Source organism: Bubalus kerabau, chromosome 16 (assembly GCF_029407905.1).
Source record: "Bubalus kerabau isolate K-KA32 ecotype Philippines breed swamp buffalo chromosome 16, PCC_UOA_SB_1v2, whole genome shotgun sequence".
Lineage (NCBI taxonomy): Eukaryota > Metazoa > Chordata > Mammalia > Artiodactyla > Bovidae > Bubalus > Bubalus kerabau.
The window spans coordinates 57,184,551-57,201,446 of record NC_073639.1 but is presented as its reverse complement, the minus strand read 5'-3'; the positions used below and the strand labels follow the sequence as shown (position 1 = coordinate 57,201,446).

Sequence of the window (16,896 nt, the reverse complement as noted above, 5' to 3'; positions counted from 1 at the left end):
AAGTCGGACACGACCGAGCACACACGCACGGGCACACGGCAGGCACTTGATAACTATGTGGCACGTGAACAACTGTGTCAGATAGTCAGTGAGCTGGCGCTGTGCTCGGGTGTGAGTGGCAGTGGCACTGGGGAGCCCGGGTCCCCCCAGAGGAACTCTGTGCTCAGCTAGTCCAAGGGAGCCAGGGCTCAGTAGCTGTGATTATCACTGACTTCCCCAGGGAAGTGGTTCACGCGTGGGCGACTTCAGCCTCTTCTCTAAGCTAGTGTTCTGAGGTCTAAAATAGTGGCTCTACCTTGACAGCACAAGTCAGGGCCCCAGCCCCAGCATCTGACGAGTTCTAGTCTGGCCTCCCACACAGACAGACTCCTGCTCTCAGAAGTGGAGGAGGTAAGGTGGGGGGGAGGGGGGGGGTGTAGCGCGGAAAGGAAGAGGAGGATTTGGCAATTTCTGGGAACAGCCCTTTCAGAGAAGAAACGATTAATATTAGCTGTCTTGCCACACACACACATTTCTCTTTGTATACAGAACAAGAAGGACAGAAAGGAGAGAAAAAAGCAAATTTAACTTTATATGAATTTAACAGAAGAAATAAAAAAGCAAGTAAATATAAAAAATGACTGAGGGCAGAAAAAATGTCCTTTTTAAAAAAAAAAAAATGTTTTGGCTGCGACACATGGCATGTGGGGATCCTAGTTCCCAGACCAGGGATTGAACCCCATCCTCTGCACTGGGAGCTTGGAGTCTTTTAACCGCTGGACCACCGTGGAAGTTCTAGAAAAATGTTCTTTACCACAAAGACATATTCTTTTCTAAGAACTCCTACTAGGTTTATACTATACATTTATTTTGTAAAATTTTAAAGTAGAATATATATATTTTTTAAAAACCTAAGATGTTAATATCATTTTCTTACATATAAGCAAATTTTAATTTAAAATAATATCAAACATCATCCTGATGTAAAAGATGAGGAAGTTTGCATACTTCCACTTGCTTTCAAGTCTATCACCTCAAATTTGGTTAGTCATATTCTCTGTATGTTTTTCTTATTTCTCCTTTGTCTTTGATCTTTTTTTCTTTTTGTCTTGCAAATATTTTGACGTTACCTCCACTAAATGATCAAAACTGACATCACCAATAATGGGATAAAGCAATAATGGGTATCACTTATGCTATTTTTCTGCTAAAAATGAGTGATCCAAATATCATCATGAGGAAACACTTGAGAAAACCAAAATGAAAAATTTTATATGTACAGGCCTGTTTTTATTTAGTCATAAAAGACAAAGGCAGAGAATCATTCCAGATAAAGATGACTGAAGAGACCTGAGTCAACTGGATCCTGAATCAGGTAAAGAAAAAACCCACAAAAACTATAAAGGACACCACCACCAACTGCCAAAGCAGGAGTAGGGCCTGTACCTTAGATAATAGTGTTCCATTTCCTGAATTTGACAATCGCACTGTGGTTAGGTATTCTGTGTTTTATTTTCACAACTTTCCACAAAGCATGAAATGATTTCCAAATAAAAAGTTGGAATCACAACTCTATTCCCTCATCTGTAGTCCCCTAAACTGTCAGCTTAGCTGTCTATTTACCTGGATTTAGTACTCACGTCCAGTCCCTTTGCCCAGCTTCCCTCGATCTAGTAAGTCTTTGGTTGTTTTTTTTTTCCCCTTTAATGTTTTGGCTGCATGACATGTGGGATCTTAGGTCCCAAACCAGGGATCGAATCCGCATCCCCTGCATTGGAAAGTAGGTTAACCAGTGGACCACCTGGGAAGTCCCAAGTCCTGTATTTTGAATCATGTCTTGCTTGGCTAAATTTTATCAGCAAGTAGCTACTTTGCAGGACTCACAGATGCTGCGGCTTCCAAGTTCTTTCATGTTCAGAAACATCTGTCTTCCTACCTGAATAATAACTGCCTGGATATGAGGCTCGTGATCATATTTTCTGTCCATTAGAACTTGGGAAACAATGTACTACGTTGTTTTTCCTTTTTTCTGGCATTGAATGCAGCTGCAGTCGGCTGTTTTTTCTTTTTCAAGGAATCTGCTTTTTCTGTCTGGGGACCTGAAGAATTCTCTGTATATTTTCAGAAACATCTGTTAGGTCCCTGTCTATTTCTACATATTTAGCAGTTCTGATACTGTATGGCTTTGGTCCTCAGTTTGTTTCCTTAATTCTTCCTTATCTCCACTCAGCTTGTATTATTTCATCTTTGTCTCTTTAAACAGTTGTTTTATTTACATCACTAAAGTTTTTTTTAATATGTATTTATTTGGCTGCACCAGATCTTAGTTGAAGCATGCAGGGTCTTTAGTGGTGGCATGCGAACACTTAGTTGTTGCATGTGGGAATCTAGTTCCCTGACCAGGGATCAAACCCTGGCCCCCTGCATGGGGAGTGCCCAGTCTTAGCCACTGGACCATCAGGGAAGTCCCTACATCATTTAAATTTTTATATAACACACAGCAATATTTTACTCTGGGTAATGCTTTCTCATGGCCTGAATTCCTCATCACTCTTTGGATTCCTAGGTTACTTTCTTTACTTTTTTCCTCTTTTGGTACAGCATGTTTTCAGTTGCTCAAACTACCATGGGCAGCTCTGCTTAGACCTTCTATTTGCTCACATGTAATGTCAATGAATTGTCCTTTATGTCCTTCCTACTTTATCTGAACCCCTTCATCTTCATGTTCAAGGTACAACTGAAAATTGGGTGCTGTGGGCTATACTTTCTGTAGTCAGAGTGCCCGGGGCAAGGATGGGGAGACTGCAATTCAGGTGATGAATAGAGTCTGCTATAGGTCTCTCTCTGAGCTTTCTCCTCTAGATCCTGCATCTCACCCAGTGTGTCGGGACAGAGGTAACTCTATTACCTGGCAGGTATTACAAGTTGGAAGGACTGATGCTGAAGCTGAAGCTCCAATACTTTGGCCACCTGATGTGAAGAGCCGCCTCACTGGAAAAGACCCTGATGCTGGGAAAGACTGAGGGCAGGAGGAAAAGGGGGCAATAGAGGATGAGATGGTTGGGTGGCATCACTGACTCAATGGACATGAGTTTGAGCAAGCTCTGGGAGAGGACAGGGAAGCCTGGTGGGCTACAGTCCAAGGGGTTGCAGAGTCAGGCACAACTGAGCAACTGAGCAGCATCATAAGTTGGCTCTTTCAACATCTACTCTCATTTCCTCTGTGTTTCCTTCCCTTTCTGCAGGAATCCAGACTCATCTCTGCAACTGGTGACACTATTACAGAGATCTGGAGGGTCCTCTCCAAATGAAGAGATAAATGCCGTGAAGAGGAGCCCTCTGCTTGGCCTTCCCCCTGCTTCCTTCCAGAAAGTTCTGCAAGGTCTGCATGTTTAAGTCATTGAAAAAAAAAAAAAAAGACTCATTGAGATTGAGAGGTTGAAACCTACATGCTTAAGGACAGCAGCAGAGCCAAGAGAGAGGGTAGGCTTCCCTGAGGAAGTTCTGGAGTGGCTGGACCCACTGGGACTACCTACCTGTGCATTTATCATCATTTAAAGTGGGGGTGGGGGGGAAACCCACCCATTCCCACCCAACCCTCATTTACTTAAGCCATTCTGTTGGCTGGACTAGCTGTGGAAAATGACAGCTAGCACTTTCTTCCAGGTCTGGTAGAATCCTGAGTGGTAGCAGAGGGCTCCTTAGCCTCAAAGCTCTTTCCTTGGCTGCCTACTCACTCCCTTTAGTCTAGTTTTCTCCAAACTGGGGGTGAGGGGAGTTAGAGTGAAATTCTGGGAATTTTGCTATCTGTTTCCTTTCCCTTACCACTATGAACACAGAGTCAGGCCACAGTCAATTTCAGTGTTTACAGCAGGAAACTGGTTGGCTTTGCTGGATTTTCCTGGAGCTCTTGTTATTTATTTATTCTTTATCATTTAAAAAAATTATTTAATTTGTTTGTTTACTTATGGCTGAGCTGGGTCTTTGCTGCTGCGAGTGGGCTTTCTCTGGTTGTGGAGCATGGGCTCTAGGCACTCGCGGGCTTAGTCAGCCTGTCGCATGAGGGATCTTCCCAGACCAGGGATCAAACCCGTGTCCCTTGTATTGGCAAGTGGCTTCTTAACCAGGGAAGCCCCTGGAGCCCCTTTTAATAGCTGAAAAAGTATGTGTCTTTCATTAGGTATTGAGGGAGAGAGATTCTGTGATCAATCTTCACTCACCCCTACTTGCCCATGAGCACCCCCACTTCAGCCCAGATTAAAATTTGATGGCTGATGATCACTACTTTTCCAAAATGAAACATGACAAGCTAAAAATAGTGCTTCCTTTCTAAACATTCAGGTCTGGGAATGCAGGCTTATGTAAAAGGCAGGTGATTATTCATGGATCAATTGAGATGATAACCCCTAGTCTTTTGTTTACTGCATCTGTCATATCCTCTGGGAGGAGGAACTGTTGATGAAACACCGTGACTGAGTCATCTAATATCTGTCTCGTTTCCATAAGCCAACTGTGACCTCATTTTGCAAATAACCAGGGGGAAAAAATCAGCACTGTTCCCATAGTGACAGTTCAGTGTCTCTGCAGCCCTCCCAGGGAAGAAAACACGTGCAGTTTGGGAATGATAAATCAGACATTCCGAAAGTGACTCCCTAAGGTGACTGCCTCTATAGAAGAACTCACATCACTCGGATTATTTTTAGTGTTTTCTCTATGAAAAGAATAATGCGCTGCATGGATTCCTTAATCCTGAAACCACGTGACCCTGCCTGAATCCACTGTACGAATCTACCATCCACACGGGGCGCATGGCCTGCTTATGTTGAGGTTGGATTTTGGCAATCACGACCTCTCTGCAACAAAGTCAGGAGACTGGAAGTGAGTGGACTCATGTGAGAGAAGTGGAAGGGGCAAGTCTCACCGTCTCTGCATCATATTCTGCAAAATAGGACTGAAGGGCCCTGGCTGAAAATGAGGAACTTATTTCATCACCCGTTCACTCCTTCATTCATTCAACCTGCATGTCTTGCTCTAGGAGTCCTACTGTCTCAGCGCCAGGTGGGGAGACAGCCTGAGTTCCGAGTGTCACACACAGAGAGCCAAGAAGGAGATTGTGACCCAAACCAGGGAAGGCAGCGGCCACCTGGAGAGGAAAGATGACGACCAGCAGAGAGGCCAAGTGCACCGAGTGGGGGACGAGGAAGAAGACCTGGAAAAGCAGACACACAAATAGCAAGTGATGCGGTGTGGTGGGAGAGGCAAGAGAAACATGAGCAAACGGTGTGGAGGAAGCTGAAGGAGGAGACTCAGAACATCCACAGAGGGCGGAAGGAGCCATCCGAGTGTGCAGACACCACAGGGAAGCCATCCTTCATGCCAGAGTGCACTGGGAACGGCAGGAAGCAGACTGGAGAGGGCAGGGAAGCAGAGGGGGAGGTGAGAAACAGGGCACAAAGCAGGGCACTTCCAAGTTTGGAAGTAAAGATGAGGAGAAGATAGGGCTGCGAGTGTCAACAGTGTGGCTAGGCTGAGCACTGCTTTTAGGAAAACGAGGAGGCTTTCCCAACCCGCAGAAGACCCGAAGGGGCGATGAGAGGTAGCAGCTCCTGTCATGGATGGAGGCTTCAGGAGAGATGCGAGGCAGTCTGAACAGAGGAGGAGCCTAAGACACCTGAAGCAGACAAACAAAATGCGGTCTATCCCTTCGGTAAAATACAACTCGGCCACGGAAAGAAATGAAGTCCTGACACAGGCTAGCATGGATGCGCCTCAATATGCTATGAAAAGCCAGATGCAAATGGACACGTACTGTCTATTGCCACTTATGTGAAATGTCCAGAATAAGCAAATATGCAGGGATTAAAAATGGATTAGTGGTTGGCAGGGCTGGGAGGATGGAGGAATGGGGAGTGGCTGCTTACTGGAGTTTTCTTTGTGGGGCGGCTGGTGATGATGTCCTAGATAGAGGTGATGGTCACACAGTGCTGTAAATGACCTAAGTGCAACTGAGTTGCACGCTGTAAATTGGTTAAAACAGTACATTTATGCAGTGTGTATTTGAACACGTGCACACACCCAAAACCTGAAGCAGCACGAAACCAGTTGGCCATCAGGCGGGAAACAATGTGAGCGCAAACCATCCACAGGAATTATAATGACAATCCTCAAAACCGTCCGTCGTGAGAAAGGGTAAATTACGTTATCTAGTTGGTTGAGTCATATGAAATTGCAAAACAATAGCAATTCCATATGTCCAATCTAACACAGCCTCTTTGAAAAGAGGAGGCACTCTGTAACATTTTGTAAGGATTTCTGTTACAGGTGATGCCAGCTAACACCAACACTTCCGCCTCTCACAACCCTAACTGATCTTGGTTATCACTCCCCTCCCCTCTTAAAATGAAAATCCTGCTTGAGAAAGTGGGCTTAAAAGACCCATTTTTCACTGGAAGGGACAATATCTGATGGAGCAGACCACAAAGAATGCGCACGTGTGGGTTCTGCTTCTGGCTTGGTCAGCTGGGTTCTCGAGGGCTACGAGCCAGAGCAGGTGAGCCTGCCAACTGTTCCAACACTTCTTCCGGGGGGAACATGGCACCCACGTGTCAATCAAGGCAGATGTGGGTTCTAATGAAGCACAGAGTGGATCATCTCTCTACCTTCCATCAGCCAGTCCTGCTCTCTGTTAGCCCTCGTTATTTCAGAGCTTCCTACATCAGCTTTTAAGATAAAAAGAGAGGACATTCTACAAAACCAGTCACAGGGACACAGGGATTCCTTTATTGCAACAAATCATCTCACTTCCAAATAATACACAGGAAATGAAATAGTTCTCTTCACAAAAGGCTTCTTGAGGAAATCAAAACCCTTGGCCAATATTCCCAGCGAGAGCCTTAAGATGCAGAACGGATTCTGGGATCCCTTGGGTTTTCTAAGCAAAAGAAGTATTTGAGGCAGAAAAAAAAAGTAATGGTAGGATTGAAAGTGCATTTTTATAGTACTATTTGACCCCACATACTCCATTCCTGGTTCAGAGGGTTTTTCTTTTTTTCTTTTAATCTTATCACTTAATGATGAAGTACAAAGAAATAAGTTTTATTCTCAGCAAAAGATAGTAGCAGGCCAACAGACTTACGAGTCAGACATGAGATCTGATCTTGGCTCCTCCACTGCCTGGCTGTGTGTCCTTGGTGAATTGCTTCATGTTTGAGCCTCAGCTTCCTTCCTATAATGTACCTCACTATTGCAGGTATGATGATTCTATGAAACAACAGCAGAACAATCTGCTCAGCGATTGAAACACGGTGAGCGAATTGTGGCGCCACTGAGCAAAGGGAACAGGAAGGAACTCAGGTCCAGGTCAGTGTTTATCTGTCCCACATTCAGTCTTTACTGTCTTCATTTTAGCATGAAACACTGGATATTTCTACAGCACTACAATTAAAATTCTTTTTTTTTTTTTTAATTAATTTGGCCGCGCTAGGTCTCAGTTGCCGCATGCAGGATCTAGTTCCCTGACCAGGGATTGAACCCAGGCCCCCTGCATTGGGAGCATGGAATCTTAACCACTGACCACCAGAGAAGTCCCTCCTCCGTTTCAGCTCTTTTTCTGAAATAGGGTTTCTGCCCAACCCTGTAGTATATTTCTGAACAAAGCTGATGGATAGTTTGGCTCAACCATAGCAAGCAACAAAGTGGAAATTCGTGATTTTACACAAGTAAGCGGCTTATGTAGACTGCTTAGAGTCTAGATCTCTGGACTCTTGGAAATTATGTAGTACGAGTAATAAGAGCCGATGAATGAATCAATCTTCTTTAGCCTAAGGTTGCTTCTAAGTTACTTTCAATGGGGAGACTCTCTCCACTCTTTTGAGACGTACGCATGTCAAGTGAAGCGTTATCTGCAGTCTTCCTCAGTGCTCACCATGGACATTCTCTCGAGTCACAGCCTATCGTGGTTTGGTTCCCAGCCACCTACTTCTCTCTCCAGAGTAAAACTCAAAGGACAAAACCACCCCCTGTTTAAACGGAAGTCACTGCCCCAGCTGCTGCTTGCAGGTGCTATTTCCTAACACTCTTCAAAGTCCCCGCGTTTCAAATTTCTAGTCACAAAACCTTTTCAAAAGGAAGGTAAATGTGAATCCCAAGGCAAAAGAGGAAGAGCTGGCAGATGGAGAGGAGCCCTGAAAACCCCTGCCTGAGGAACCGTGAGGCGTCACTCCTAAGTCTTGCCGGTTCTGAGTGACAGACAAGAGAAATGTAATCAACGGTCCAGTCAAGGTCACAACATAAGACGAGAAGCTGACCTCTGTGTGTTCCTCCCGCTGGTGGGATCCACGCTGTCCGCCAAAGATGTTCCGTGAGATGAGATAAAAGGAGACAGACAGACTCAGCACTTGGCTGAGATCCTTCCCTTGCGAGTCCTTACAGACACGCTGATGTCAGAGGTGCCCAGTGTTTCACACACTGGTTTGAGCCAGGAAGAAAAGAACCTTGTCTGGTCCAAGGGCTTCTGTTTTTCATGAACCCCACTCTCTCACATACTGACCAAAGCAGAGTGCAGTGACCCCGTTTAAGTCAACCCACTCTGATTCTTTCCCTGACCCCAATCAGAATCTGACACGCGTCTCCCACACTACCAGCTGAATGAGGCTGAGCACGTGACTACCTTCTGGTGCTTCCGCTTCCTCTGTAACACATGGAGTGATGACAGGGCCGGCTCATGGGAAGACGGCTGTCAGGTATTTGTGCCTGTCTCACAGTAAGGTAAGAGCCACTGAGCGTGAGTTATAGTCACCAAGAGCGTCGCTTGTCATCCTGGGGTCTGGGGAGATGGGCCATTTCTCCCACGAAGGAGGGTCATTGTGGAGAGCTCTAATGAAGACTTACAAGTCTGAAATCAATTCTCCAAAGAGTGCTTTTACCACAAACGACGCCACATCAATGGACAGCCAGTACAAATTACTCCAGAATACTCCATCCAAATGAGAATTAATGTTTGTAAAATATGCTTGGGGAAAAAAAATTTCCCCGTGACATGCAAAGCAAAGAATAATGACCACGTGGTAAAATTCTCTTTAAAGTGTCTTTTTTTTTGAGTTTCTGCTCTGAGGCCAGATGTGGCTAACAGTCTAGCATTTTGATTCAAGAATTAAAAAAAAAAAGAATAGGGCATTCTTTAAAATCAGTTTTCCTTCACTGTTTAATGAACTTATCAGAAACCTTTATAATTTAAATAGGGAAACAAGTGGGTTGTGGTTAGCTTCTAGTTCATTGCAGGTATAACACACATTTCATAAACCAATGCATCAGTGCACAGGTATACACAGTTCCCTTAGGAGCTGTTTAAACATTGTTTTTTACTTAAAAGAAAAGCAGAGTTCTATTTATAAACAGCTTCCAACCTTCACACCAAATCTGTATTCTTGGAACCTTCTTCTTAAAATCAATTTTGATGAAAGAAAAAAAAACATCTTAGAGAAAAAAACAAAACTGAAACCAAGGCAGGAGGCAAAACATACTGTGCCTTTCCATTTATGCACTGCCATAAGATCATCTGATAAAAAATCTTATTTTCTCCTTGCTTGCAAGTTCCCGGTGGTTTTTTTTTTTTTTTTTAAAGGACCTGTCAGCTCACTCCTACCCAAGTGCTATAGCAGCATGCTTGAAAATGAGGGGACATAAAACACAGGTGACTTGAGATCCCACTGGAATGACCCAACCACATCAAGCACAGTCTCCGAGGAGCCTCCGCGAGCCCTGCCCAAGGCAGCAGCAGATGCTGGCCTGGCAGGGCCAGGGGTGCCCACCCCGACAGACGCCCACTGACCTTTTGGTGACTGGTGACTTCGTCCCTGCTCCTCCCCAGCTCCTCGTTAAGTTTCACGATCTCTTCTTGCAGTGCTGAGAGCTGCTGGGACTTCTGAGCTGCTGCCTGCTTTAGGGTTTCTCTGCAAGGACAGCGAGTGTGGGGTTACCATAGAAACAAGACAGGCAAGGAAACTGTGGGAGACGACCAACTCCACTGCACTGGGGAAAATATATCTGGGTCACGTGCCTGATAGGATCTGTAATAACAGGAGGCAGTATTGTCTACCTGCAGGAGGGGCCAAACGGCTTTAACCTCTCAGGGGGAGGACTGCTGCCTGCAATTATTACTTTTTTTTTTTTTCCCCAAACCTAATCAACACTACATCTACTCTCTCACCACCCACACTTACCCCACTTCTAAATACTCCCCACACAAAAAAGCAATGTTACTCTCTAAAATAAATGACAAATGAAATGGCCGGTATTCCCTTTGTTTCCATTAGAAAATTAAATACACTACGTTGATAGTGATTTCCATCGTTGCCACAGTATTCTGCTCTAACTGTACAAATCTGTAATCTTTTTTTTCTTAGGAAGAAAGGTAAAGCTGATAGTTCCATTTGCTAGCATTTGTCAGAATCAAGTGTTGCCGTGAATCTGGGTATATTTTCAGGACAACTAAAGGTGAAATGCCCAAAGGAAATGCAGTTTTCTAATTACAGAACAAGTGTTTAATTTTGATTGTATTCTTTCCATACTGTTGACTTGTAATTAAAAGAAGCAAATAAAAATACAGCTTGCTGACCATACATATCATGAATATCAGCATATAAAATGTGAGCAGGGTAAACACATGTATTAAACATCTTCCTGTTATTAAGCTTGACTAAAAATATACATCCCAAATTATCCTTTACATGTGGATATTCAAAATAGTTTATTGGATTGGTGGATTCTAGTTTTAAACCATAGAAGGTGGTCTTGATGCAATTATGAATTTTAAGTCTGGGCTGGCCACGCTCCATTCAGCGAGCTGTCATACGTGGCTGAATTCTGAATCAAGTCATCCGGGTATGATTCCATCTGCTGATGCGTGAACACGTCTATTTTTAACCTCAGTTGTCTAATGGGTGGCAGTATTTGGTACCTGCAGTTTTCTTGATTTTTAACTCTCCATGTACCTATGACATACCTATAGGGCTGACCTTGTGAAGATATAGGGGAATATGTCAACACGAAAATTCTGTTAGCATATTAAATTTGGCATTTGATAGAGATGTTTATTTAGCAAGCGAAGAAAAACTAAGAAGGAATTTTAGACTCAAAAGCTGGGAGGCTTGATTTCAATTATGGATCAACACACACACACATACACATATACACACTACAAGTAAAATTTATCTTCTGGCTAAAGTCTATCAATTCTTGATAAATTAGAGGATTTTACTTATGATGAAATCATCATAAGCCAAACCTTTTATTCCCAAGTGGTCACAACCTTCATTAGGAGCTATTTGGACTCAGCATTTGTGTGGCCTGTCAGTGGTACGTTCTTGATCCTGTTCTTTCTCTCTTACACATTTTCATCCTTAAAAAAATTTTAAAACCTTGGTTTCCATTAAGAGCCCCCAGTAAGGAAAATTAAAACAAGGAGTCAGGAAATATCAAGATGCCCTAAGATTTATACAAATGATATATGCTCAGTGTTTTAAAATCTACAGTATGATTTCATGTATATTTTCTCATTTAATCCCCAAAGCCCAAGGAGGCTCATGTTATTATTTATATTTTAAAGATGACAAAATTCAAGCTCAGGGAAGTGAAAAGATCTGCCCCAAGTAAGTTGTAGAATCAAGAGAGCTAGAGGTAGAACTGGCAGACAGACCTCAGTTGTGATCTGAACATAGAAACACCTTTCAACTTTTCTTTAGACCAGAGGAGAGATATGTACATTTCATAGAGGACGCTCCAACAGCCCAACTCCTGGACGTACTCTAAGGAATAATTCTGAAAATACCTACAAATATATTTCTCACAATTTTATAAGTTGCTTTTTCTTCCCTATATATATAACGACATCTTGCAAAACAAAAGAAGACTCATGATTTTAAAACTGAGATGCAAAATAAACACTGCTGATATTGACTTGCAAACATTCTACTGAGGAATCTACCATAAATTTAATAATTACCATGCTAAACATATTCTACTTTTAAAAAATATTTATTTATTTGGTTATACCAGGTCTTAGTTGTGGCATGTGGGATTTAGTTCCTTGACTAGGAATTGAACCTGGACCCCATGCATTGAGGGCCTAGTCTTAGCCACTGGACCACCAGGGAAGTCCTAGTATATTCTAGTTTTATGACTGAGCCAGGTGAGTAATTAAAGGCAAAAATTAGATTGCTTATATCATTTTCCTTCAGAGTCAAAAATTACACACCAGAGATACACAATTTTGTTCTCTTTCCAACTAAAAATAGGACCTGGCTAGCCAAAATCAAGAGTTTTCCTAAAACCAGTTTAGGAAATGGCATAGAGGAAAAGAAACGTTTAGTTGCCAGGGCTGGTTGAGTTTCCAGGGCCAAGGGCAAGATTCCTAAGGCTGGTTCCCATTAGAACTCCTGAGTTTGCAGAGGTGTCCCTTTTCCTCCAGGAACGCCAGTCCTGGCAGGCAATGAGAAACACCTGAAAAGCTCCAGCGCCCATGAAGATCCCAGGTATGTGGTAAACCACAAAACTCAAAGAGCTGCTCCTCCTCTAGCTCAGAGCACAGTAAAATGACTGCGGGTCTCTTTTTGAGCAGCACTGTTCTCATGACACAGTACATTTATATCAGCTGGTCCCTGAAATGTGGCCAAGGCTCAGGCAGGGAACAATGAGTCACTGGGGGTGTATTTGGGGGGGGCGCTTTCAACCCACTCCTCACACCTCCCTCCCGCGGCTTCTCACGAACGTCACCGCTGTGTCTCCCGCTGCCCTTGTGTCCTGCTCTGAGTCCCGGCCATGATGTGCCAAGCTACTGACACGGGGCAAGGTTCTCGTAGCCCTGGGGAGCCAGGAAAAATGGCAGACTAGCAGTAGCAGCTCCTCCTTGCATGAACTACTCCCTTCGGGGAAGGGAGATGGGGGAACCCAGCCCTGCGAGGAAGGCAGGCCCAGGTGAGGTGGGAGGCAGTACGGCTTGTGGGTTTTTGCTCCTGTGGGCCTACAGGCGCGGGCTCAGCTTTTGCTATTCAACGGGGTCTTTCAAACAAGGGCACACAGAGTGAGCTTCTCTCTTGACAGAAGTGAGACCACCCCATGCTGACTAGGGGTGGAGACAGAACAGAAAGACTTGAGTGAGGACGGGGACACATAAATCTAGACCAGTGTGACGACCCTTACAGGAGGCTCCTGCAGGGTGCTACAGGACAGGGGATTTTATCTGACTCCCCGGGGCTCTCTGTGATACGTCCGCTCTGGCCCTGCCCCTCCATTACCTAGTACGGCCCAGGGAGCTCAGAGGTGGGATTATGGCACAGGGAGGTTGGTGAGGGAATCTTCTCTTGATGCTCAGATCCTCCCTCACCAGATGCCTGTGTGACACAAATGAACTGAAGTCAATGTAGTGCTCCAGACCCTCAGGCCAGCAGAGCTACTGTGTCACGAGGTGGGGGGAGATCCTTAACTGTAGCTGAACCTCCCCTCTCTGAACAGCTTTGAATTTTTTTCCCCATCATAGAAAAAGCAATGGCTGTTTCTATTTATGCTGTTTAGCCTTGGCAGACCAGGAGAGTCAAGCCTCTCCCGGTGGCCACCACCACAACTCTACACATATACACAGGTGTAAATGGAACTGTTGGGAGCTGTTTAAATACCGTCTAGAGCAATATCACTAAAACGAAGACTGACGAAAGGATCCATCGTCAGCATTGTGAGCTGTCCATCCCAGGTAAGTAGTCCAGAGAAGACCTCTTCTAGGAGGATTTTAGGAACTCACAGAAGAACTAGAGATAATATACTAATTTAACCCAAGCTTGATCAACAAGCAGTATTGAGGATGGCAACTTGGGAAGAGGAGTTTGGAACTGATGCTTTTGTTTCTGTTTGAATCTCATCTATTTGTTTGAGCAGAACTGGAAATAAATACAAACCCCTGAAGGGCAGAGTCCACATACAATTCATTTTTGGATCCTTCCTAGCTCAACTGTACCTAGCCGAAGGGACTTCCTCAAACGTTCACCAGATTAACTGGCTTTAAATGTTCGGTTCACACAGTTGATACCGAGTAGTTCTCAGAACAGATAAGCAAAATGAAATCTACTCTGTAACTACCACTTACAGCGCCAGATAAATAACCATCTGCAGCGGTTATAAGAACCAAACTCGAAAGGCGGTATTGACAAAGGAAACACGGGCAGCCTGTTTGCCTAAAATATAGGCAGCAGACTGATGAGTAAACTCGGATTAGAAAGAGGCTTTCAAAGTTCTGCTCATTTAATGTCCACACCAGAAGATTAGATTAATCTTAAAATCAAGACTATTTGATACTCTTCAAAGTGCATGCTTTCCCCCACCCCCTATTGAAAGTATTTTAAGGGATTAATTAATAGTAGGTCTGATGTTTCCTAATGTTGAGATTAGCTACCACATAAGCATACTATTTTTTTTAAGGTTATTATTGGGGTATAGTTGCTTTATAATGTTCTATTAGTTTCTGCTGTACAACAACGTGAATCATATATATGATTTATACATATATTCCTTCCTTTTGAACTTCCCTCCCGCCCCACCCCCATCCCACTCCTCTAGGCCATCACAGAGCACCAAGCTGAGCTCCCTGTGCTACACAGCAGCTTCCCACCAGCTATCTGTTTTACACATGGTAGTGTATAAATAAGTCAGTCCCAATCTCCCAATTTGTCCCACCTTCCCCTTCCTTCTGTGTCCATGTGTCCGTTCTGTCTCTATTCCTGCCCTTGCAAGTAGGTTCATCTACCATTTTTCTAGATTCCACATATATATAAACATACTACCTGAAAAAGTTCTAATTCTCCTTGTATTTGCAAAAGGTTTTATCAAGTCACATTTGAATTCCAAGTGTTATAACTCACCAGCTAGCACATATTTCATTTTGACCCTGTAACTGAGCTATAGTTCCAACTTCACAGTGGTTATAGGGGTGAATTCTCAAGGTTTGCAATGGCATTTAGCAGGGGCAGGACAGAGACTATTACTTTGACTTTATATACACTTGTCAAGTACTTGAAAAAAGTAACTAGCACTGTTTCTACTTTTGCAATTTTAAATAAGTTCCATAATTTCTTTCATAACAGGTAAACTTACATTTCTTTCTTGAATTCTTCTATTTTTTGGTTCTCTACTGTCAGAAGCTCTTTTGATTTGTTCAGCTCTTCCACGTTTTTCAAGTTGTTTTCTTTAAGTGTATCCAACTTAAAGACCAAGAGAAAAAAACTTAATGAAATTATTTCATTTTCCAGTCACATGAGTGGATAGACAAATCATTCATGAAAATGTGCATTAGACAGGTGAAATTAAAATCCTTTGCAAAAAAAAAAAATTAAAAGATCATCTGGGTGAAGAGATTACAAATGATCAAGTCTGTTATAAACTGCAGCCTCCCCCATAGGTTAAGTCAGATATTCCCTATACACCTGGTCAAAAGGTCAAACTAAATTGCAACATAAAGCAAAAGGTCTCTTTCACTTTTATACAATTCCTAAAATTTATCACTGAGCTTGCTATTCATGTACAATGCATCTTAAAACATGCCTTAGAAAATAAAAACATTAGAAATAAATTGCAAAGGCATGACATCAAGGACTAATTTTTTGTAATGAAAACACATTCCTTTCTTCCCGCAAGACTAGTAATTTAGGATATGATATTTTTCAATGTCAGTGCCAAATTTCAATTTATATAATCCTCATTATAAAAATTCCTGGAGTATTTGTAGATGGGAAAGATTTAATTATTCACCTGAACTTCAGTCTGAAAAGGGAAAGACCACATAGCGAGACTGAAAAGCACTCACTCACATTCAGTCCCATCACCTGCCCACGTGGGATGTGGCCAGCCTACAGCCTGGCCTCTGGTGGGAAAAGCAGACACATTACTGGAATCAGCAGGGACATGACCAACCTCAGGCTCTGGCAGGTGGCTGGAGTTCTAGGTACGCAGCCCTGAAGGACGGGGAGCTTGTCATGGGTGACCCATCATACAGTGTGCGCTCCTGGTGCCATGCTGGCTTTCTAGGACTTGTATCGTTATGTCCTTCAGCCGGAGGTCGTTCTGTCCTACCACATGCTACCAGTCAGGAGCCCTGGAAGTCAGGAGCCCTGGAAAGTGTTCTGCAAATTTTAACACCACCATCTTCCTTTTAATGCTCCCTAACATTCCAGATTCACGGAATGTTCAGTGGGACCAGAAAATGATTCATCCAGTCTGAATTCTGGCTGTGGCGAGACACCAAGGGGTAAGTTATGGAAACACGGGATTCTCCCTGAATCTACCTTCAAAGGTTAGGGACATTCCTTAAAATCTTATTTACTTTAGTTTCCAATCGATTACCATCTAAAATTTTTAATGCTTTTATGTTTTCAGCTTAAGTCTTGTTCTCTTAGGACCGTCAATTCAATCACAAATGTACTCTTTTCTACGTCAAGCTTTATTTCCCGTCTAATTATTTCAAAATGTTTATGCCGTTATGGATTTCATTCCTTGCTCTGCTTCCCATGAGGAGGCCTGATCTTTACGACAGCTATTCAGTGTGCCTGTCTGGATCTTCCCTGGCTTTAACTTCTTAACATCTCACCTGACTGTCACTTTAAAAAGCATCTGAAGTTCTATAGAACTTCACATAACTATTTCGGCGAAGCAATCTGCTTTCGATTTACGTAACAGCTTTCCAAAGAAAGAAAGGGCTGGTATGGGGTGTGGGGAGGAGGGCGGGCAGGAATCAAAAGAGAGGTGCAAGGATGAGAGATGCTACTTTTGGACAGAATCAAAATTACCCTGACGCCACAAATCTGTCTGAGACCCAGAAGTGACTGATTCAAAATGAGATATAAGGGGAGGCAGTACTGAAACAGGCCAAGAAAAAGG

The 16,896-nt window shown here is 43.4% G+C and overlaps 1 protein-coding gene across 15 annotated transcripts in view; it reads right to left on the bottom strand.

The window, feature by feature from the left end:
• CLIP1 (CAP-Gly domain containing linker protein 1) overlaps positions 1-16,896 on the bottom strand; it is a 116,528-nt gene that overhangs the window by 17,448 nt on the left and 82,184 nt on the right. For 10 of the 15 annotated variants that reach the window (XM_055549503.1, XM_055549515.1, XM_055549512.1 and 7 more), the window contains 3 exons: positions 15,118-15,224; positions 13,272-13,367; positions 9,809-9,929 (listed from right to left, as the gene is read on the bottom strand). In XM_055549503.1, the coding sequence (XP_055405478.1) occupies positions 9,809-9,929; positions 13,272-13,367; positions 15,118-15,224 (324 nt within the window). The remainder of the gene's footprint in view (positions 1-9,808; positions 9,930-13,271; positions 13,368-15,117; positions 15,225-16,896) is intronic. The other 5 variants (XM_055549510.1, XM_055549516.1, XM_055549517.1 and 2 more) reach the window with 1 other exon arrangement.